Raw genomic sequence first — 24,544 nt, 5'->3', positions numbered from 1 at the left:
AGGGAGGGAGGGAGGGAGGGAGGGAGAGAATTGAGTGGGGCAATGGCAAAAGAGAGTAGATCATTCTGAAAATGTGTGTGTATCTAGATGTGTTCTCTTAAAGTGTGTGCCTGCGTGTGTGTGTTCCTGCGTGTGTGTGTGTATGTGTGAGTACAGTAGTGTATATCCTCTCTCTGTCTACCCGAGGCGGTTCGGTGGTCATCTTGATGCCGGCCTGCAGGATAGCGATGGGGAAGTCAGGGTGAGGAGAGGAGCTAAGCCACAGTCTGAAGTCAGGATGGGGCTCCTCTACCTGCAGCTGTTCCACTAACTTATCCAGCTGGGGCATCCAGGACAGACACAGGTGGCAGTTAGCCAGGAACACCCAATGACCTGTGGAGTGGGAGTGGGAGTGAGAGAGGAGAATAGAGGAAAGAGTGGAGGAGAAGCGATATTAAAAGTCGACTTTTCCAAAAACAACAGTACTGATGTATTACGAGTACAATCTGATGTATGACGATGACATTTGGTCGAGTATAGAGAGGTGTGGCTGAAATCACAACAAGCTACAGAAAGTGACAGCCAGATAGAACATAACAAATGACACTGCAGTCCACAAACAGGGCATGGGGGAGAGAGAGGAAATATAGATTGAGAGAGAAAGAGGAGTCCTATGAATACTTAGCAAAGTAGCTATCTTCGGGAATAAGAAACAGATGCCGAGAACAGGAGAGAAGAGAGAGAAAGGGAAATGAAAAGAGAGAGAAAGAGACACAGAAAGAGAACAGAGGGAGGGAAGAGACTGATTCGTACCGCTCTTCACTCCCTCTTTGATCATGCGTGTGGCAATGGGGGCTTGACCCTGGCCCAGGGAGAGGGCATGGAATTTCCTGCTCATCCCTGAGGCCTCAGCCAGCTGTAGCAGGGCTCCTGTCGGGTCCACCCCAGGAGACAACACGAATATCAGGGGAGTCTTAGTGGTCGAGTCCTCCACCACCTGGGGGAAGCACCAACACAGCGGCAGAGATCAGGGGAGGACCGAGAGAGAAATGAGTATTGTATTAGTACAGTTCTTGTTAATGGTCACAGTTGATGGCAGTAGGATGCAAGTATCATCCCCCAATGGGTTTGTGACAAATGTGAAACTTTTTTACCAAGTGCTTTCACATCAATACATAGAGGATTACTGGGAACAAATGTTTTTCCTGTTCAGGTCAAGTGGTCAGGAATAACTCCAGAAGACAAGAATGGCCCATCTCAAAATGGACCACCTCCACAACGCAGGGGATCCATCTTGGCTCTGGTTGGCAGCCATCTTGTGCCAGTTCCCTCAGCCGCCATCGAGGCTGAACGTGTCAGCGTGGGAGTGACACAGAGTGACACAGAGTGACACAGAGAGCATGAGGGGGAGGGGGGTGTGTTCAAACAGTCTCCTCCGAGTGCCACTCAGAGTTTCGTCACACACACACACACTCACAGCCTTCATGTCGAGTACGGGCGGCTCCACGAAACGTGATCCCAGGTTGTTGATGATGAAGGCGGCGACGCAGAAGGCGACGCGGTCCTGACGCAGCGAGCGCACGATCAACATCCTCTGGAGCTCATTACAACCATTCTCCCACTCACCTGGTGTGGGGAGGGTGGACGGAAAAAGAGAGGGAGGGAGGGAGGGAGGGAGAAGAGAGAGAGGGAGGGATAGAGAGAGGGATGGGGGAGGAGACAGAAAGACAGCGAGGTTAAAGACGAAGGATGGATGGTGAAGGTGACAAGGGGAGAAAGAGACAAGGCGTTGGTTGGGTGTTTTCAGCAACACCAGTGATAACTAAACTTTGCAACTAAAGTCCCGGTGTTAAAACCACAATGAATCACAATGGCATAAATGGCAAATGGGTTTTAGATAAACAATAGATTTTAAACGGCAAGCCGGGAGGAAAAATTATGGCAGCAAGTTCCATCATGTAATTATATTAATATTGAGCTGAACTTTGTGTGATTTAATTAACGTGATGACATAAAGCAGTGATAGTGACAGAGGCACACACTGCTACGTGATAGGCATCAATAGTCCTTCAGTACGGAGAGAGGGAGAGAGAGAGAGAGAGAGAGAAAGAAGGGGAGAAAGAGAGACTCAGTGAACAAAGCCTTGCTTTTGAGAGAGACCGCCGTAGGCAGACCTGGCTCTCGAGAGAAGACAGGCTATGTGCACACTGCCCACAAAATGAGGTGGAAACTGAGCTGCACTTCCTAACCTCCTTACACAGACCCACAAAGAAATCCTCAACAATTCCAATTTTGATAAACTCCCATATCTATTAGGTGAAATACCACAGTGTCCCATCACAGCAGCACGATCTCTGACCTGTTGCCACAAGAAAAGGGCAACCAGTGAAGAACAAACACTACTGTAAATACAATCTAAATGTATGTTTATTTATTTTCCATTTTGTAATTTAACTATTTGTACATCGTTACAACACTGTATATATACATAATATGACATTTGAAATGTCTCTATTCCTTGGAACTTTTGTGAGAGTATTGTTTATTGATCATTTTTAATTGTTTATTTCACTTTTGTTAATTATCTAGTTCACTTGCTTTGGCAGTGTAAACTTAACAACGAAGAAGAAAAAATACATACTATCATTTTTTAAATCAAAGACTTCACTATACACACAAACGGTACCCAACTGTTGCACATAGGAGAACAAGATGGATTCATTTATAGAGACACACACATTCACTTATATGCAGGCATGACACATACAGTGGGGGAAGAAAGTATTTGATCCCCTGCTGATTTTGTACGTTTGCCCACTGACAAAGAAAGGATCAGTCTATAATTTTAATGGCAGGTTTATTTGAACAGTGAGAGACAGAATAACAACAAAAATATCCAGAAAAACGCATGTCAGAAATGTTATAAATTGATTTGCATTTTAATGCGGGAAATAAGTATTTGACCCCCTCTCAATCAGAAAGATTTCTGGCTCCCAGGTGTCTTTTATACAGGTAACGAGCTGAGATTAGGAGCACACTCTTAAAGGGAGTGCTCCTAACCGCAGCTTGTTACCTGTAAAAAAGACACCTGTCCACAGAAGCAATCAATCAATCAGATTCCAAACTCTCCACCATGGCCAAGACCAAAGAGCTCTCCAATGATGTCAGGGACAAGATTGTAGACCTACACAAGGCTGGAATGGGCTACAAGACCATCGCCAAGCAGCTTGGTGAGAAGGTGACAACATTTGGAGCGATTATTCGCAAATGGAAGAAACACAAAAGAACTGTCAATATCCCTCGGCCTGGGGCTCCATGCAAGATCTCACCTCGTGGAGTTGCAATGATCATGAGAACGGTGAGGAATCAGCCCAGAACTACACGGGAGGATCTTGTCAATGATCTCAAGGCAGCTGGGACCATAGTCACCAAGAAAACAATTGGTAACACACTACACCGTGAAGGACTGAAATCCTGCAGCGCCCGCAAGGTCCCCCTGCTCAAGAATACATATACATGCCCGTCTGAAGTTTGCCAATGAACATCTGAATGACTCAGAGGACAGCTGGTGAAAGTGTTGTGGTCAGATGAGACCAAAATGGAGCTCTTTGACATCAACTCAACTCACCGTGTTTGGAGGAGGAGGAATGCTGCCTATGACCCCAAGAACACCATCTCCACCGTCAAACATGGAGGTGGAAACATTATGCTTTGGGGGTGTTTTTCTGCTAAGGGGACAGGACAACTTCACCGCATCAAAGGGACGATGGACGGGGCCATGCACCGTCAAATCTTGGATGAGAACCTCCTTCCCTCAGCCAGGGCATTGAAAATGGGTCGTGGATGGGTATTCCAGCATGACAATGACCCAAAACACACGGCCAAGGCAACAAAGGAGTGGCTCAAGAAGAAGCACATTAAGGTCCTGGAGTGGCTTAGTCAGTCTCAAGACCTTAATCCCATTGAAAATCTGTGGAGGGAGCTGAAGGTTTGAGTTGCCAAACGTCAGCCTCGAAACCTTAATGACTTGGAGAAGATCAGCAAAGAGGAGTGGGACAAAATCCCTCCTGAGATGTGTGCAAACCTGGTGGCCAACTACAAGAAACGTCTGACCTCTGTGATTGCCAACAAGGGTTTTTCCACCAAGTACTAAGTCATGTTTTGCAGAGGGGTCAAATACTTATTTTCCTCATTAAAATGCAAATCATTTTATAACATTTTTGACATGCGTTTTTCTGGATTTTTGTTGTTGTTATTCTGTCTCTCTCACTGTTCAAATAAACCTACTATTAAAATTATAGACTGATCATTTCTTTGTAAGCGGGCAAACGTACAAAATCAGCAGGGGATCAAATACTTTCCCCCCCCCACTGTACTGTGTACTCACTCACACACGCTCCCAACCCTACCCCTCTCACCAGGTAGCTGTGCGGTCTCAGGCCCGGCACTCGTGTACCAAAGGTTCCAGTCTCGGGGGGTACTGTTCAAAGGAGGCCATGAGGCCGTGGAAGTTAGCCAGCTTGTCCAGCTCTGTCACGTTGTCCCAGTTCAACTCAGCCAGCCAGCTAGAACACGGGTTCTCCATCTGACTCTCTTTATCTAGAACCTAGAGGGGAGAGAGAGAGAGAGAGAGGGGGGAGGGAGGGAGGGGAGAGATAGATACATTTTAAGGGATGTGTTTTAGATTTTTTATGGCACCTGTATAACTGCCCATGCAGTACTAGCTCTTGTAACACACGTCTGAGACTGCTGCTTGAGGAAGATTTATTGACTAACTGTGTGCTTGACAAAACCTTCCTCATTAATCCTCATAGGATTAATACAATTGTGATGAATTGAATGGCACATTCAGTCTGTTCTGTGTGTGTGTGTGTGTGTCTCACCAATCCTCCCCTGAGGAAGAAGCTGTATTCGTCCATGTTGAGTTTACCAGCCACCTCCAGGATCTTAGCACAAATCTGGAAACTGAAGAGCAGCTTGTGGACCTCAAACAGACCACGACACGTGTACCTGGAGAAGACGGGGACAGTCTTGATCGAACTTCGGTAGTACACACACCGGAAGAAGAGGTTAAACAGTACAGGACTCTATTGTATCTCTATGGTAATCTGTATCTAGTATCTAAAGCATGGTCTGTGTGTTATTTTGTTACCTACTTCCAAACTTTTGGTCCTGTAAAATAGCTTCACATTTAAATGCACACTATTCCAAAATTCATCATCATTCCTATCATTATCCGAGTTCAGTCCCTGTAGACGGCGTATGTGTGGTAGTCGTTGAGGTTATATTATGTTGTACCTGTAGACGGCGGTATGTGTGGTAGTCGTTGAGGTTATATTATGTTGTACCTGTAGACAGCGTATGTGTGGTAGTCGTTGAGGTTATATTATGTTGTACCTGTAGACAGCGTATGTGTGGTAGTCGTTGAGGTTATATTATGTTGTACTTGTAGACGGCGGTATGTGTGGTAGTCGTTGAGGTTATATTATGTTGTACCTGTAGACGGCGGTATGTGTGGTAGTCGTTGAGGTTATATTATGTTGTACCTGTAGACGGCGGTATGTGTGGTAGTCGTTGAGGTTATATTATGTTGTACCTGTAGACAGCATATGTGTGGTAGTCGTTGAGGTTGTATTATGTTGTACCTGTAGACAGCGGTATGTGTGGTAGTCGTTGAGGTTATATTATATTGTACCTGTAGACAGCGTATGTGTGGTAGTCGTTGAGGTTGTATTATGTTGTACCTGTAGACGGCGGTATGTGTGGTAGTCGTTGAGGTTATATTATGTTGTACCTGTAGACGGCGGTATGTGTGGTAGTCGTTGAGGTTATATTATGTTGTACCTGTAGACGGCGGTATGTGTGGTAGTCGTTGAGGTTATATTATGTTGTACCTGTAGACGGCGGTATGTGTGGTAGTCGTTGAGGTTATATTATATTGTACCTGTAGACGGCGGTATGTGTGGTAGTCGTTGAGGTTATATTATGTTGTACCTGTAGACGGCGGTATGTGTGGTAGTCGTTGAGGTTATATTATGTTGTACCTGTAGACAGCATATGTGTGGTAGTCGTTGAGGTTATATTATGTTGTACCTGTAGACGGCGGTATGTGTGGTAGTCGTTGAGGTTATATTATGTTGTACCTGTAGACGGCGGTATGTGTGGTAGTCGTTGAGGTTATATTATGTTGTACCTGTAGACAGCGTATGTGTGGTAGTCGTTGAGGTTATATTATGTTGTACCTGTAGACAGCGGTATGTGTGGTAGTCGTTGAGGTTATATTATGTTGTACCTGTAGACAGCGTATGTGTGGTAGTCGTTGAGGTTATATTATGTTGTACCTGTAGACGGCGGTATGTGTGGTAGTCGTTGAGGTTATATTATGTTGTACCTGTAGACGGCGGTATGTGTGGTAGTCGTTGAGGTTATATTATGTTGTACCTGTAGACGGCGGTATGTGTGGTAGTCGTTGAGGTTATATTATGTTGTACCTGTAGACGGCGGTATGTGTGGTAGTCGTTGAGGTTATATTATGTTGTACCTGTAGACGGCGGTATGTGTGGTAGTCGTTGAGGTTATATTATGTTGTACCTGTAGACGGCGGTATGTGTGGTAGTCGTTGAGGTTATATTATGTTGTACCTGTAGACAGCGTATGTGTGGTAGTCGTTGAGGTTATATTATGTTGTACCTGTAGACAGCGTATGTGTGGTAGTCGTTGAGGTTATATTATGTTGTACCTGTAGACGGCGGTTTGTGTGGTAGTCGTTGAGGTTATATTATGTTGTCCCTGTAGACGGCGGTATGTGTGGTAGTCGTTGAGGTTATATTATGTTGTACCTGTAGACGGCGGTATGTGTGGTAGTCGTTGAGGTTATATTATGTTGTACCTGTAGACGGCGGTATGTGTGGTAGTCGGTGAGGTTATATTATGTTGTACCTGTAGACGGCGGTATGTGTGGTAGTCGTTGAGGTTATATTATATTGTACCTGTAGACAGCGGTATGTGTGGTAGTCGTTGAGGTTATACTATGTTGTACCTGTAGACAGCGTATGTGTGGTAGTCGTTGAGGTTATATTATGTTGTACCTGTAGACAGCGGTATGTGTGGTAGTCGTTGAGGTTATATTATGTTGTACCTGTAGACGGCGGTATGTGTGGTAGTCGTTGAGGTTATATTATGTTGTACCTGTAGACGGCGGTATGTGTGGTAGTCGTTGAGGTTATATTATGTTGTACCTGTAGACGGCGGTATGTGTGGTAGTCGTTGAGGTTATATTATGTTGTACCTGTAGACGGCGGTATGTGTGGTAGTCGTTGAGGTTATATTATGTTGTACCTGTAGACGGCGGTATGTGTGGTAGTCGTTGAGGTTATATTATGTTGTACCTGTAGACGGCGGTATGTGTGGTAGTCATTGAGGTTATATTATGTTGTACCTGTAGACAGCGTATCTGTGGTAGTCGTTGAGGTTATATTATGTTGTACCTGTAGACAGCGTATGTGTGGTAGTCGTTGAGGTTATATTATGTTGTACCTGTAGACGGCGGTTTGTGTGGTAGTCGTTGAGGTTATATTATGTTGTCCCTGTAGACGGCGGTATGTGTGGTAGTCGTTGAGGTTATATTATGTTGTACCTGTAGACGGCGGTATGTGTGGTAGTCGTTGAGGTTATATTATGTTGTACCTGTAGACGGCGGTATGTGTGGTAGTCGGTGAGGTTATATTATGTTGTACCTGTAGACGGCGGTATGTGTGGTAGTCGTTGAGGTTATATTATATTGTACCTGTAGACAGCGGTATGTGTGGTAGTCGTTGAGGTTATACTATGTTGTACCTGTAGACAGCGTATGTGTGGTAGTCGTTGAGGTTATATTATGTTGTACCTGTAGACGGCGGTATGTGTGGTAGTCGTTGAGGTTATATTATGTTGTACCTGTAGACGGCGGTATGTGTGGTAGTCGTTGAGGTTATATTATGTTGTACCTGTAGACGGCGGTATGTGTGGTAGTCGTTGAGGTTATATTATGTTGTACCTGTAGACGGCGGTATGTGTGGTAGTCGTTGAGGTTATATTATGTTGTACCTGTAGACAGCGGTATGTGTGGTAGTCGTTGAGGTTATATTATGTTGTACCTGTAGACAGCGTATGTGTGGTAGTCGTTGAGGTTATATTATGTTGTACCTGTAGACGGCGGTATGTGTGGTAGTCGTTGAGGTTATATTATGTTGTACCTGTAGACGGCGGTATGTGTGGTAGTCGTTGAGGTTATATTATGTTGTACCTGTAGACGGCGGTATGTGTGGTAGTCGTTGAGGTTATATTATGTTGTACCTGTAGACGGCGGTATGTGTGGTAGTCGTTGAGGTTATATTATGTTGTACCTGTAGACGGCGGTATGTGTGGTAGTCGTTGAGGTTATATTATGTTGTACCTGTAGACGGCGGTATGTGTGGTACTCGTTGAGGTTATATTATGTTCTACCTGTAGACAGCGGTATGTGTGGTAGTCGTTGAGGTTATATTATGTTGTACCTGTAGACAGCGTATGTGTGGTAGTCGTTGAGGTTATATTATGTTGTACCTGTAGACGGCGGTATGTGTGGTAGTCGTTGAGGTTATATTATGTTGTACCTGTAGACGGCGGTATGTGTGGTAGTCGTTGAGGTTATATTATGTTGTACCTGTAGACAGCATATGTGTGGTAGTCGTTGAGGTTATATTATGTTGTACCTGTAGACGGCGGTATGTGTGGTAGTCGTTGAGGTTATATTATGTTGTACCTGTAGACGGCGGTATGTGTGGTAGTCGTTGAGGTTATATTATGTTGTACCTGTAGACGGCGGTATGTGTGGTGGTCGTTGAGGTTATATTATGTTGTACCTGTAGACGGCGGTATGTGTGGTACTCGTTGAGGTTATATTATGTTGTACCTGTAGACGGCGGTATGTGTGGTAGTCGTTGAGGTTGTATTATGTTGTACCTGTAGACGGCGGTATGTGTGGTAGTCGTTGAGGTTATATTATGTTGTACCTGTAGACAGCGTATGTGTGGTAGTCGTTGAGGTTATATTATGTTGTACCTGTAGACGTCGGTATGTGTGGTAGTCGTTGAGGTTATATTATGTTGTACCTGAAGACGGCGGTATGTGTGGTAGTCGTTGAGGTTATATTATGTTGTACCTGTAGACGGCGGTATGTGTGGTAGTCGTTGAGGTTATATTATGTTGTACCTGTAGACAGCGTATGTGTGGTAGTCGTTGAGGTTATATTATGTTGTACCTGTAGACAGCGGTATGTGTGGTAGTCGTTGAGGTTATATTATGTTGTACCTGTAGACAGCGTATGTGTGGTAGTCGTTGAGGTTATATTATGTTGTACCTGTAGACGGCGGTATGTGTGGTAGTCGTTGAGGTTATATTATGTTGTACCTGTAGACGGCGGTATGTGTGGTAGTCGTTGAGGTTATATTATGTTGTACCTGTAAACAGCGTATGTGTGGTAGTCGTTGAGGTTGGCGATCCTCTCGTCCAGTTTGTGTGAGCGCTGACTCTTCTCTATGCTGAGGTTGAACAGGTCTATGTAGGCATCCAGACTGAACTGGTACATGGGGTCAATACGGCCCATATCGTTTAATACAAAGAACAGGATAGAGGCCCGCTGGGCACAAGGACGGTATGCCTAGAGGGGAGGACACGGATATATATGGCTTTCATGAAAACAGACATTTATTTTGGCATGGTCAGTAACACTTAACTTAGAATGGTGATGATGTAGCGGTTATAAAGCAAATATACCTGACATAAAGATACATAACGTTCTGTTATGTCTACAGTCATTTATACAACTTTAAGGACCCTTATGCAGTGTAAGACCATTTCTGCTCTGTCATCACTCTTTCTGTCCTGCTCCCTCCACCTCTTTATTCTCCCTTTCTCCCTCCCGACTGACCCCCTCTTTCCCTCCTCACACCCATTCTCCCTCCTTACCCTCTCCCTCCCGCCTCACCCCCTCCTTCCCTCCCTCCCTCTCTCCTACCCTCCCTCCCTCCTCACCTCTCTGGCCGTGTCGATCTTGATCTCAGTCAGTTCGCTGGTCTCCAGTTGTTCTGAGACCTCTGTGGCCGTCACTTTAGATGTCTGCAGGGTGTTCACCAGCTGAACATCATCCAGGAGAGAACCCGTTGCCTCGTTCAACAGCCTGCAATACATACACTTATTATTCTAAAATACTTTTTCTAGCACAGTGATTGTTACCAGCACTTTTCTGAAGAAGGCTTTAATTGGGAAGATCATTCTACTGTATATGCTTGTTTCTTTTTATTTAAATGCACGTGTTGTAAATAATTCTGAATAAAATAAATTAAATAACAGAAATAATAAAATGACTAGAACATGACTAAAATGTAATGTGGAAATTGTAGCTAGGGCATTAACAGACAGTTGGGTCAGTATAATGGGTCAGTGTAATAAAGTAGTGTAGTATTACTATTAACTATTAGTGTAGTATGTAGTAGTGTAGTACACACTTAGAAAAAAAGGTGCTATCTAGAACCAAAAGGGGTTTTTCAGCTGTCCCATAGGAGATCTCTTTGAAGAACCACTTTTGGTTCCAGGTAGAGCCCAAAAAGTTCTACCTGGAACCAAAAGGGGTTATCCTATGGGGACAGTCGCAGAACCTGTATGGAACCCATTTTTTCAAAGAGTGTATGATGTAGTGTAGTATGTAGTAGTGTAGTATTGTATAATGTGTAGTAGTGTACAGTCGTGGCCAAAGGTTTTGAGAATGACACAAATATTAATTTCACAAAGTCTGCTGCCTCAGTTTGTATGATGGCAATTTGCATATACTCCAGAATGTTATGAAGAGTGATCAGATGAATTGCAATTAATTGCAAAGTCCCTCTTTGCCATAAAATGGAACTGAATCCCCCAAAAACATTTCCACTGCATTTCAGCCCTGCCACAAAAGGACCAGCTGACATCATGTCAGTGATTCTCTCGTTAACACAGGTGTGAGTGTTGACAAGGACAAGGCTGGAGATCACTCTGTCATGCTGATTGAGTTCGAATAACAGACTGGAAGCTTCAGAAGGAGGGAGGTGCTTGGAATCATTGTTCTTCCTCTGTCAACCATGGTTACTTGCAAGGAAACACGTGCCGTCATCATTGCTTTGCACAAAAAGGGCTTCACAGGCAAGGATATTGCTGCCAGTAAGATTGCACCTAAATCAACCATTTATCGGATCATCAAGAACTTCAAGGAGAGCAGTTCAATTGTTGTGAAGAAGGCTTCAGGGCGCCCAAGAAAGTCCAGCAAGCGCCAGGACCGTCTCCTAAAGTTGATTCAGCTGCGGGATTGGGGCACCACCAGTACAGAGCTTGCTCAGGAATGGCAGCAGGCAGGTGTGAGTGCATCTGCACGCACAGTGAGGCGAATACTTTTGGAGGATGGCCTGGTGTCAAGAAGGGCAGCAAAGAAGCCACTTCTCTCAAGGAAAAACATCAGGGACAGACTGATATTCTGCAAAAGGTACTGCTGAGGACTGGGGTAAAGTCATTTTCTCTGATGAATCCCCTTTTCGATTGTCTGGGGCATCCGGAAAAAAGCTTGTCCGGAGAAGACAAGGTGAGCGCTACCATCAGTCCTGTGTCATGCCAACAGTAAAGCATCCTGAGACTAGAGGTCGACCGATTATGATTTTTCAACGCCGATACCGATACCGATTATTGCCGGGTCAAAAAAAGTCGGTGCCGATTAATCAGCCGATTTTTTTGCTGTTGTTTGTAATAATGACAATTACAGCAATACTGAATGAACACTTATTTTAAGTTAATATAATACATCAATAAAATCAATTTAGCCTCAAATAAATAATGAAACTTGTTCAATTTGGTTTAAATAATGCAAAAACAAAGTGTTGGAGAAGAAAGTAAAAGTGCAATATGTGCCATGTAAAAAATCTAACGTTTAAGTTCCTTGCTCAGAACATGAGAACATATGAAAGCTGGTGGTTTCTTTTAACATGAGTCTTCAATATTCCCAGGTAAGAAGTTTTAGGTTGTAGTTATTATAGCAATTATAGGACTATTTCTCTCTATACCATTTGTATTTCATATACCTTTGACTATTGGATGTTCTTATAGGCACTTTAGTATTGCCAGTGTAACAGTATAGCTTCCGTCCCTCTCCTCGCCCCTACCTGTGATCGAACCAGGAACACATCGACAACAGTCACCCTCGAAGCATCGTTGCCCATCGCTCCACAAAAGCCGTGGCCCTTGCAGAGCAAGGGGAACCACTACTCCAAGTCTCAGAGCGAGTGACGTTTGAAACGCTATTAGCGCGCACCCGGCTAACTAGCTAGCCATTTCACATCGGTTACACCAGCCTAATCTCGGGAGTTGATAGGCTTGAAGTCATGAACAGCTCAATGCTTGAAGAATTGCGAAGAGCTGCTGGCAAACTCACGAAAGTGCTGTTTGAATGAATGCTTACGAGCCTGCTGCTGCCTACCATCGCTCAGTCAGACTGCTCTATCAAATATCAAATCATAGACTTAATTATAACATAATAACACACACTAATACGAGCCTTTGGTCATTCATATGGTCGAATCCGGAAACTATCATTTCGAAAACAAAATGTTTATTCTTTCAGTGAAATACGGAACCGTTGCATATTTTATCTAACGGGTGGCATCCCTAAGTCTAAATATTGCTGTTACATTGTACAACCTTCAATGTGATGTCATAATTATGTACCATTCTGGCAAATTAATTACGGTCTTTGTTAGGAATAAATGGACTTCACACAGTTCGCAACGAGCCAGGCGGCCCAAACTGATGCATATACCCTGACTGCTTGCACGGAACGCAAGAGAAGTGACACAATTTCCCTAATTATAAGAAATTCATGTTAGCAGGCAATATTAACTAAATATGCAGGTTTAAAAATATATACTTGTGTATTGATTTTAAAGAAAGGCATTGATGTTTATGGTTAGGTGCAACGACAGTGCTAAATCATCACCCATTTGGCGAAGTAGGCTGTGATTCGTTGAGATATTAACAGGCACCGCATCGATTATACGCAAGTAATATCATCAACCATGTGTAGTTAACTAGTGATTATGTGAAAATTGATTGTTTTTTTATAAGTTTAACTTTTTAGTGACAGGGGGCAGTATTCGGAAATTCAGATGAATGATGTGCCCAAATTAAACTGCCTGCTACTCGGGCCCAGAAAGTAGGATATGCATATTATTAGTAGATTTGGATAGAAACACTCTGAAGTTTCTAAAACTGTTTGAATGATGTCTGTGAGTATAACAGAACTCATATGGCAGGCAAAAACCTGATAAAAAATCCAACCAGGAAGTGGTTTGTAGTTTTTCAACTGATTGCCTTTCCAAACTACAGTGTCTGTGGGGTCATTTTGCACTTCCTAAGGCTTCCACTAGATGTCAACAGTCTTTAGAACCTTGTTTCATGCTTCTACTGTTACTGGGGAGAGAATAAGAGCTGTCTCAAGCCTGAGACCAACGAGTTGTTTACTGCGCTGGCACGCAGGCGCACCGTTCCTTCTTTTTCCTCTGTAATGAATACGCTATTATCCGGTTGGAATATTATCGAAGATTTATGTTAAAAAGACCCTAAGGATTGATTGTAAACATTGTTTGACATGTTTCTACGAACGGTAATGGAACTATTTGACTTTTCGTCTCGGGTTTTGCGCTCTCGCATTATGCCTTTGGATTAGTGATCTGAACGCGCAAACAAAACGGAGGTATTTGGACATAAACATGGAGTTTATCAAACAAAACAAACATTTCTTGTGGGAGTGCATTCCGACGAAGATCAGCAAAGGTAAGTGAAGATTTATAATACTATTTCTGAGTTTTGCTGACTCCAGAACTTGGCGGGTAACTGTATAGCTTGCTTCGATGGCTGAGCTCTGTACTCAGAATATTGAACAATGTGCTTTCACCGTAAAGCTATTTTGAAATCTGACACAGCGGTTGCATTAAGGAGAAGTGTATCTATAATTCTTTCAATAACTGTTGTAAATTTTATCAACGTTTATGATGAGTATTTTGTAAATTGATGTGCTCATTCACCGGAAGTTTTGGGAGGAAAAACATTTCTGAACATCACGCGCCAATGTAAAATGGGGTTTATGGATATAAATATGAACTTTATCGAACAAAACATACATGTATTGTGTAACATTGAGTCCTGGGAGTGTTATGTTATGCTTTCGCCATAAAGCCTTTTTGAAATCGGACAATGTGGTTGGATTAACGAGAAGTGTATCTTTAAAATGGGATATAATAGTTGTATGTTTGAGAAATTTGAATTGTGAGATTTTTGTTGTTTTGAATTTGCTAGCGTCCCACATGTCCCAGAGAGGTTAATGCTAGCTAGCAACTTACCTTGGCTTCTTGCTGCCCTCGCGTAACAGGTAGCCAGCCTGCCACGCAGGCTCCTCGTGGAGTGCAATGTAAGGCAGGTGGTTAGAGCGTTGGACTAACAAGGTAAAAATCTGTCGTTCTGCCCCTAAACAAGGCAGTTAACCCACCGTTCCTAGGCCGTCATTGAAAATAAGAATGTGTTCTTAACTGACTTGACTAGGTGTAAAAAAGGTAAAGGTGTAAAAAAACAACAACAAAAAAATAACAAACAAATCGGTGTCCAAAAATACCGATTTCCTATTGTTATAAAAACTTGAAACCGGCCCTAATTAATCGGCCATTCCGATTAATCGGTCGACCTCTACCTGAGACCATTCATGTGTGGGGTTGCTTCTCAGCCAAGGGAGTGGGCTCACTCACAATTTGCCTAAGAACACAGCCATGAATAAAGAATGGTACCAACACATCCTCCGAGAACAACTTCTCCCAACCATCTAGGAACAGTTTGGTGATGAACAATGCCTTTTCCAGCATGATGGAGCACCTTGCCATAAGGCAAAAGTGATAACTAGGAAACTCCCCAGACCTTAATCCCATTGAGAACTTGTGGTCAATCCTCAAGAGGCGGGTGGACAAACAAAAACCCACAAATTCTGACAAACTCCAAGCATTGATTATGCAAGAATGGGCTACCATCAGTCAGGATGTGGCTCAGAAGTTAATTGACAGCATGCCAGGGCGGATTGCAGAGGTCTTGAAAAAGAAGGGTCACACTGCAAATATTGACTCTTTGCATCAACTTCATGTAATTGTCAATAAAAGCCTTTGACACTTATGAAATGTTTGTAATTATACTTCAGTATTCCATAGTAACATTTGACAAAAATATCTAAAGACACTGAAGCAGCAAACTTTGTGAAAATTAAAATTTGTGTCATTCTCAAAACTTTTGGCCATGACTGTAGTGTGTATAGTAGTGTAGTAGTGTATTACGTATAGTAGTGTAGTGTGTATAGTAGTGTAGTATGTAGTAGTGTAGTACGTATAGTAGTGTAGTATGTATAGTAGTGTAGTATGTATAGTAGTGTAGTATGTAGTAGTGTATTACGTATACTAGTGTAATATGTATTGTAGTGTAGTGTGTATAGTAGTGTAGTATGTAGTAGCGTATTACGTATAGTAGTGTAGTATGTAGTAGTGTAGTATGTATAGTAGTGTAGTATGTAGTAGTGTAGTATGTATAGTGGTGTAGTATGTAGTAGTGTATGTATAGTAGTGTAGTATGGGGTGGCAGTTGGCCTAGCGGTTAAGAGCATTGGGCTAGTAACCGAAAGGTCGCTGGTACGAATCCACAAGCCGACTAGGTGAAAAATCTGTCGATGTGCCCTTGAGCAAGGCACTTAACCCTAATTGCTCCTGTAAGTCGCTCTGGATAAGAGCGTCTGCTAAATGACTCAAATGTAAATGTACCTGAGGATCTCGTCCTCCAGCTCCTGTAGTTTCCTCTTGCCAGAGGCGATGTTGATGACTAGAGAGTCTTTCTGCTCCTCTAACTCTGGACGCTCCTTCCTCACCACGATCCCTAGGAGCTGGGCCTCCAGGCCCTGGCATATATACACACCATACAGGCACAAGGTTCAAAATATACACACACACACACGCGATCTGGACATGTCGAAACACACTCATCTGCATACACAGATTACGCATACAAATGCAAAGATTACACACAAACACATGTACCGACCTGCTCCTTGACAGCAAAATTGACGATGGTGGTCTTGGTGGAGATCTCGGGGGTGTAGTGAGGGTTAGACAGCTTGGTGGTGATGTAGAATCTGAACTCTGGGCTGTACTCCACCTCTTTATCACCTAACTTCAACAGGAGCCTTCCACTGACGCGTGTGAGAGACTTGTTGAGGATGGGGGCCAGCGAGGGATCCAGTTCCTCCTGGACGTTCTGCAGCAGTACCGGCGAACCAAACTGAACCGCGTTCTCCAAGATACGCAGGAAGTCTGGCATCTGAAGGTCTATCACTTTCAGACCCTGAGAGAGGGAGAAAGCGAGAGAAAGAAAGAGAATGAGGGAGAGACCAAGACAAATAAACAAACAAAACAAAAGCAAATACTAGTGATGGAAAGCATGAAACAAAATGAGAGATGAGAAGGAGAGAGAAGAGATCCCAGTGAATGAGAGAAGAGAAAGCAAACAGTGAAAAGTGAAAAACGACCACACAAAAAAGCCTTGTCAGAGAGGAGTAGACATTGGTTCACGCCTGTAGTACTGAGCGATCAATGCTTTTTGAGGTTGGTTCGGTTTCACTTTTGGTTCGATTATAAAAAAATAATCACTATGAAAAAAATCAAATAATTCTATGTATCCCTTCTTGGTCCTGCATTCTTCTTTCCCTTATGAAGCAGGCGTAAAAGAAACACAGACTGGACAAGCAATCACGCAATGGATTATGGACGTTGTAGTTATCACATTTTCAATGCTAAACTATGTAGAACATTGGCCTGTTGGAAACTACAACTTCCTACTACATCGCACAATTCGGGCATGTTCTGATTTATCTCTAGAGAAACTGCAGCGCAACGTACGCATTGAGCTCACAGAAGAAAAAAAACGAAATTCAAATAATTGAACCCACTCGATCAATTTGTTGTTTAAAAAACAAAAAAAATCTGTGACATTTTGATTAATGGCTCAGCACTACACGTCTGTTACCGTTGTTAAAGCCATTGCCCAATTGTCCCCAAATGTCAGCGTTTTGGACGTATTATAGGAGAGCATTGGAGTAGAGTGGTGCTGATGAGACTAGGCTAAAAGCAGCTAGAGAAAGGAGTGAAAGGTCAGAGAGGGAGAGAAAGAACAAAGGAGAGGAGGGAGGGAGGGAGGGAGGGAGGGAGGGAGGGAGGGAGGGAGGGAGGGAGGGAGGGAGGGAGGGAGGGAGGGAGGGAGGGAGGGAGGGAGGGAGAAGGGTCCTGGACATACACTACCGTTCAAAAGTTTGGGGTCACTTAGAAATGTCCTTATTTTTGAAAGAAAGCATAATGTTTTGTCCATTAAAATAACATCAAATTGATCAGAAATACAGTGTAGACATTGTTAATGTTGTAAATGACTATTGTAGCTGGAAACAGCTGATTGTTTATGGAATATCTACATAGGCGTACAGAGGCCCATTATCAGCAATCATCACTCCTGTGTTCCAATGGAACGTTGTGTTAGCTAATCCAAGTTTATCATTTTAAAAGGATAATGTATCATTAGAAAACCCTTTTGCAATTATGTTAGCACAGCTGAAAACTGTTGTCCTGATTAAAGAAGCAATAAAACTGGCCTTCATTAGACTAGATGAGTACCTGGAGCATCAGCATTTGTGGATTCGATTACAGGCTCAAAATGGCTAGAAACAAAGACCTTTCTTCTGAAACTCGTCAGTCTATTCTTGTTCTGAGAAATTAAGGCTATTCCATGCGAGAAATTGCCAAGAAACTGAAGATCTCGTACAAAGCTGTGTACTACTCCCTTCACAGAACAGCGCAAATTAGCTCTAACCAGAATAGAAAGAGGAGTGGAAGGCCCCAATGCACAACTGAGCAAGAGGACAAGTACATTAGAGTGTCTAGTTTGAGAAACAGACGCCTCACAAGTCCTCAACTGGCAGCTTCATTAAATAGTACCCGCAAAACACCAGTCTCAACGTCAACAGTGAAGAGGCGACTCCGGGATGCTGGCCTTCAAGGCAGAATTGCAAAGGAAAAGCCATATCTCACACTGGCCAATAAAAATAAAAGATTAAGACGGGAAAAAGAACACAGACACTGGACAGAGGAACTCTGCCTAGAAGGCCAGCATCCCGGAGTCGCCTCTTCACTGTTGACGTTGAGACTGGTGTTTTGCAGGACAATAAATAAGCTTTTCTTTCAAAAACAAGGACATTTCTAAGTGACCCCAAACTTTTGAACGGTAGTGTACATCAGAAGTGAAATTGGCCAGAGAAGAGACGAGAGGAGAAGAGAGGAAAGGTAGTCCTGGCCAGACGTGGGTGAAAATTGGTGTCGTCTGTCTTGTCTGAGAGTGGCAGAAAAAAAGGCATGGTGACCCACAGACTGGTCTAGACTGAGAAAAACAGAAGGGGTGCCTGAGTCACTCTCTCTTCCCCCCTCCCTCCCTTCACCATCACTCACTCTTAGGTTAACTACACAGACCTACCTATTCTCTCTCTCTGTTTCTTTCAAACACACACACACACAGACACACACACACACACACACACACACACACACACACACACACACACACACACACACACACACACACACACACACACACACACACACACACACACACACACACACACACACACACACACACACACACACACACACACACACACACACACACACACACACACAAAAGGTGCCTTTTGAAGAAATTTACAGTTTTTTACTGACGTTACCTTACTGACCGAGAGGGCCAAACTGAACACATACAACAAGTGTCTGAAGAAAGGAGGAGAGAAGGAGGAAAGAAAGGAGGAGAGAAACCACAGAGCTGGGGAGGAAAAAATGAAGTTGTAAACTTCCTCCTTGTTCACCTGGGTCACTGTGTGTGTTTGTGTGCTTGCGAGCGGGCACGTGTGTCTCTGTGCTGAAAGGATCTTATTTGATGAAGGAAGCCTACTGGTCCTAACTAAAAGCATTCAACTGTCAAAACCTGTCTCAAATGTGCTTTGTTGATGGGATTACAGTGGAGAATCTGGCTCCATTTGGCTCCTTGAGGGGATATTTTTTTTAACTGTCATTTAACTCGGCAAGTCAGTTAAGAACAAATTGTTATTTACAACGACAGCCTACCAAAAGGCAAAAGGTCTCCTGTGGGGACAGGGGCTGGGATTCAAAATAAAAACAATTAAATAAAAATATAGGACAAAACACAACGACGAGAGAAAACACAACACTACATAAAGACAGACCTAAGACAACAACATAGCAAGGCAGCAACACATGACAACACAGCATGGTAGTAACACAACAGACAACAACATGGCAGCAACACAACATGGCAGCAACACAACACGGCAGCAGCACAACATGGTAGCAGCACAAAACATGGTACAAACATTATTGGACACAGACAACAGCACAAAGGGCAAGAAGGTAGAGACAACAATACATCAAGCAAAGCAGCCACAACTGTCAGTAAGATTGTCCATGATTGAGTCTTTGAATGAAGAGATTGAGATAAAACTGTTCAGTTTGAGTGTTTGTTGCAGCTCGTTCCAGTCGCTAGCTGCAGCGAACTGAAAAGACGAGGGACCCAGGGATGTGTGTGCTTTGGGGACTTTTAACAGAATGTGACTGGCAGAACGGGTGTTGTATGTGGAGGGCTGCAGTAGATATCTCAGATAGTGGGGAGTGAGGCCTAAGAGGGTTTTATAAATAAGCATCAACCAGTGGGTGTTGCGACTGGTATACAGAGATAACCAGTTTACAGAAGAGTATAGAGTGCAGTGATGTGTCCTATAAGGAGCACTGGTAGCAAATCTGATGGCCGAATGGTAAAGATCATCTAGTCGCTCGAGAGCACCCTTACCTGCTGATCTATAAATTATGTCTCCGTAATCTAGCAAGGGTTGGATGGTCATCTGAATCAGGGTTAGTTTGGTAGCTGGGGTGAAAGAGGAGTGATTACGATAGAGGAAACCAAGTCTAGATTTAACTTTAGCCTACAGCTTTGATATGTGCTGAGAGAAGGACAGTGTACCGTCTAGCCATACTCCCAAGTACTTGTATGAGGTGACTATCTTAAGCTCTAAACCCTCAGAGGTAGTAATCACACCTATGGGGAGAGGGACATTCTTCTTACCAAACCACATGACCTTTGTTTTGGAGGTGTTCAGAACAAGATTAAGGGCAGAGAAAGCTTGTTGGACACTAAGAAAGCTTTTTTCTAGAGTGTGTAACACAAAATCCGGGGAGGGGCCAGCTGAGTATAAGACTGTATCATCTGCATATAAATGGATGAGAAAGCTTCCTACTGCCTGAACTATGTTGTTGATGTAAATTGAGAAGAGCGTGGGGCCTTCATTGAGGACCTTTAAGGTTGTAGTGACACGTCTATAACCTGAGCATAAACCAGATTGCATACCAGAGAGAATATGATAGAATAATTTGTATGTTTTCGAATAATGGCTAAAGTGTTCCACTCTGAAATTGTATGATAGTGTGAAATGTTTGAGAATCATGAGAAGATAAAACGAGGATGTGTGTAGATCTGTTAGAATTGTAATACTAGGGTTTTATATTCTTTAGTAGAGATGTAAGCAGAATGAAGTTGTAGAGTAGATAATAGAAAATCATTAGAGGTTTTCAAACCAAGATGGCCCCAACGGGGGAGGGGAGGTGAAAGCCTTGAAGGATGTGACCAAATGTATGGTTCTTTGTGGTTAGTGGAAAAGTACTGGTTGTTTGAGCAGGGAGGGGTCTAAAGATAGGAATGTGTGTGTATTATAAAAGGACTGGGTCCTCATTTTTGACTTTAGAGTGCCTTCGTGAATAAACATTTTGACTATTGTAAGCTGGGAATTCTGTCTTCTATATCAGAATACTAAAGACATCAAGAAAGCCAGTCAAGTTTTTCCAACACTTTTGATAAACAGGGCAAAATAGATGGCCTATAGCAATTAGGATCAGCTTGATCTCCCTCTTTAAATAAAGGATGCACCGTGGCTGCCTTCCAAGCAATGGGAACCTCCCCAGAGAGGAGAGACAGGTTAAAAAGGTCGGAGATAGGCTTGGCGATGATAGGGGCCGCAACCTTAAAGAAGAAAGGGTCTAAACCATCTGACCCAGAATTTCAGGAGCTCCTTTAGCACCTCAGACTCAGTGACTGCCTTCAGGGAGAGACTTTGTAGCGGGGCAGGGGAAAAAGATGGAGAAGCATCGGGGATAGTCGCATTAGAAGGGGTGGGAGATGATGAAATGTTGGACAGGCAAGGAGGCATGGCTGAGTCAAATAGGAATCCTGACTTAATGAAGTGGTGATTAAAGAGCTCAGCTATGTGCTTCTTGTCAGTAACAACCACATCCTCAACATTAAGGGACATGGGCAGCTGTGAGGAGGAGGGTTTATTCTCCAGGTCTTTAACCGTTTTTCAGAACTTCTTGGGGTTAGACCCACAGAGAGAGAACTGCTCCTTAAAGTAACTAACTTTGGCCTTCCGGATCGCCTGAGTGCACTTATTTCTCATTTGCCTGAACGAGAGCCAGTCAGCCTGAGTATGCGTGTGCCGAGCATTTCGCCAAATGCAATTCTTGAGGTGGAGTAAGTCTGCCAGATCACGGTAGAACCAGGGTCTGAACCTGTTTTTAATTCTCATTTTCTTTATGGGGGCGTGTTTGTTAACAATACCACTGAAAATATCAAAAAAGAAGGTCCAAGCGTCTTCGACAGAGGGGATCAAGCAGATTCTATTCCATTTTACAGATACACTACTGTATATAATGAATGTTGCTGTTACTGTATAGCCATCACTAACACAGAGAGGATGCTGTCTACATACAGACTTGAAATCATTGGCCACTCTAACAAATGGATCACTAGTCACTTTACTAGTCTGTGACGATCGTCGTAATGAGTAGACCAAGGTGCAGCGTGGAAAGTGCTCATATTTATATTTATTGTAACTCAGAAACACTCAAACAAATTAACAAACCAAGGAAAAACAAACGTCACGTTCTGCATGCTTACTGAGCTGACAAAAACAAGATCCCACAACAGAAGGAGGGGGGGAAAAAAGGGCTGAGTAAGTATGATTCCTAATCAGAGACAACGATAGACAGCTGCCTCTGATTAGGAACCACACTCGGCTGAACACAAAGAAATAGAAGACATAGAATGGAACATAGAAATACAACAACCTAGATTGCCCACCCCATATCACACCCTGACCTAACCAAACTAGAGGAAAATAAAACATCTCTCTAAGGTCAGGGCGTGACATAGTCACTGTATTAATGGCACTTTAATAATGATGTTTACATATCTTGCATTACTCATGCCATATGTATATAATGTATTTTATACTACTGCATCTCGTCTATGCCGGTCGGTCGTTGCTCATCCATATATTTATATGTACATATTCTTAACCCATCCCTTTCCTTATTTGTGTGTCTTAGGTAGTTGTTGTGGAATTGTTAGATTACTTGTTAGATATTGCTGCACTGTCGGAACTAGAAGCACAAGCGTTTCGCTACACTCGCAATAACATCTGCTAACCATGTGTATGTGACCAATGACATTTGATTTGATTTGATATTGTACATGTCATGCTTCATGTTTTCAGGGACCTTGTGACCTTCCAACACGGTAAGTATAGTAAAGGTCAAGGGTGAGGAGAGCAAGAGAAAGTTACATCTACAGTGGGGGAAAAAATTATTTGATCCCCTGCTGATTTTGTAAGTTTGCCCACTTACAAAGAAATGATCAGTCTATCATTTTATTGGTAGGTTTATATGAACAGTGAGAGACAGAATAACTACAACAAAAAATCCAGAAAAACACATGTCAAAAATGTTATAAATTGATTTGCATTTTAATGAGGGAAATAGGTATTTGACCCCTCTGCAAAACATGACTTAGTACTTGGTGGCAAAACCCTTGTTGGCAATCACAGAGGTCAGACGTTTCTTGTAGTTGGCCACCAAGTTTGCACACATCTCAGGAGGGATTTTGTCCCACTCCTCTTTGCAGATCTTCTCCAAGTCATTAAGGTTTTGAGGCTGACGTTTGGCAACTCGAACCTTCAGCTCCCTCCACAGATTTTCAATGGGATTGGCTAGGCCACTCCAGGACCTTAATGTGCTTAATGTGCTTCTTCTTGAGCCACTCCTTTGTTGCCTTGGCCGTGTGTTTTGGGTCATTGTCATGCTGGAATACCCATCCACAACCCATTTTCAATGCCCTGGCTGAGGGAAGGAGGTTCTCACCCAAGATTTGACAGTACATGGCCCCGTCAAATGATGCGGTGAAGTTGTCCTGTCCCCTTAGCAGAAAAACACCCCCAAAGCATAATGTTTCCACCTCCATGTTTGACGGTGGAGATGTTGTTCTTGGAGTCATAGGCAGCATTCCTCCTCCTCCAAACACGGCGAGTTGAGTTGATGCCAAAGAGCTCCATTTTGGTCTCATCTGACCACAACACTTTCACCAGTTGTCCTCTGAATCATTCAGATGTTCAGTGGCAAACTTCAGACGGGCATGTATATGTATTCTTGAGCAGGGGGACCTTGCGGGCGCTGCAGGATTTCAGTCCTTCACGGCGTAGTGTGTTACCAATTGTTTTCTTGGTGACTATGGTCCCAGCTGGTCCCAGCTGCCTTGAGATCATTGACAAGATCCTTCTGGGCTGATTCCTCACCGTTCTCATGCTCATTGCAACTCCACAAGGTGAGATCTTGCATGGAGCCCCAGGCCGAGGGATATTGACAGTTCTTTTGTGTTTCTTCCATTTGCGAATAATCACACCAAATGTTGTCACCTTCTCACCAAGCTGCTTGGCGATGGTCTTGTAGCCCATTCCAGCCTTGTGTAGGTCTACAATCTTGTCCCTGACATCATTGGAGAGCTCTTTGGTCTTGGCCATGGTGGAGAGTTTGGAATCTGATTGATTGCTTCTGTGGACAGTTGTCTTTTATACAGGTAACAAGCTGTGGTTAGGAGCACTCCCTTTAAGAGTGTGCTCCTAATCTCAGCTCGTTACCTGTATAACAGACACCTGGGAGCCAGAAATCTTTCTGATTGAGAGGGGGTCAAATACTTATTTCCCTCATTAAAATGCAAATCAATTTATAACATTTTTGACATGCGTTTTTCTCGATATTTTTGTTGTTATTCTGTCCCTCACTGTTCAAATAAACCTGCCATTAAAATTATAGACTGATCATTTCTTTGTCAGTGGGCAAACGTACAAAATCAGCAGGGGATCAAATACTTTTTCCCCCCACTGTATTCATGTTACATGGAATGTGTCGACAAACACACAATGCAGCGAGTACGAGGCCAATACCATGAAAGTAGACAGTGGCAGAGAGAAATGCGAGAGCGAGGAGAGAGAAGGTGTGTGTGTGTGTGGTAAGAGAGA

The 24,544-nt window shown here is 43.3% G+C and overlaps 1 protein-coding gene across 1 annotated transcript in view; it reads right to left on the bottom strand.

Annotated features, from left to right (window-relative positions):
- The window catches only part of dnah2 (dynein, axonemal, heavy chain 2), a 208,258-nt gene that overhangs the window by 11,658 nt on the left and 172,056 nt on the right, over positions 1-24,544 (bottom strand). The window contains 10 exon segments of the mRNA XM_014206991.2: positions 182-372; positions 793-976; positions 1,457-1,605; positions 4,398-4,455; positions 4,457-4,585; positions 4,863-4,989; positions 9,459-9,658; positions 10,033-10,177; positions 15,861-15,994; positions 16,138-16,437. Coding sequence (XP_014062466.2) covers positions 182-372; positions 793-976; positions 1,457-1,605; positions 4,398-4,455; positions 4,457-4,585; positions 4,863-4,989; positions 9,459-9,658; positions 10,033-10,177; positions 15,861-15,994; positions 16,138-16,437 — 1,617 coding nt within the window.

Source organism: Salmo salar, chromosome ssa07 (assembly GCF_905237065.1).
Source record: "Salmo salar chromosome ssa07, Ssal_v3.1, whole genome shotgun sequence".
NCBI lineage: Eukaryota > Metazoa > Chordata > Actinopteri > Salmoniformes > Salmonidae > Salmo > Salmo salar.
Note: the sequence above shows the minus strand (reverse complement) of the source record. Positions and strands in the feature narration are given on the sequence as shown.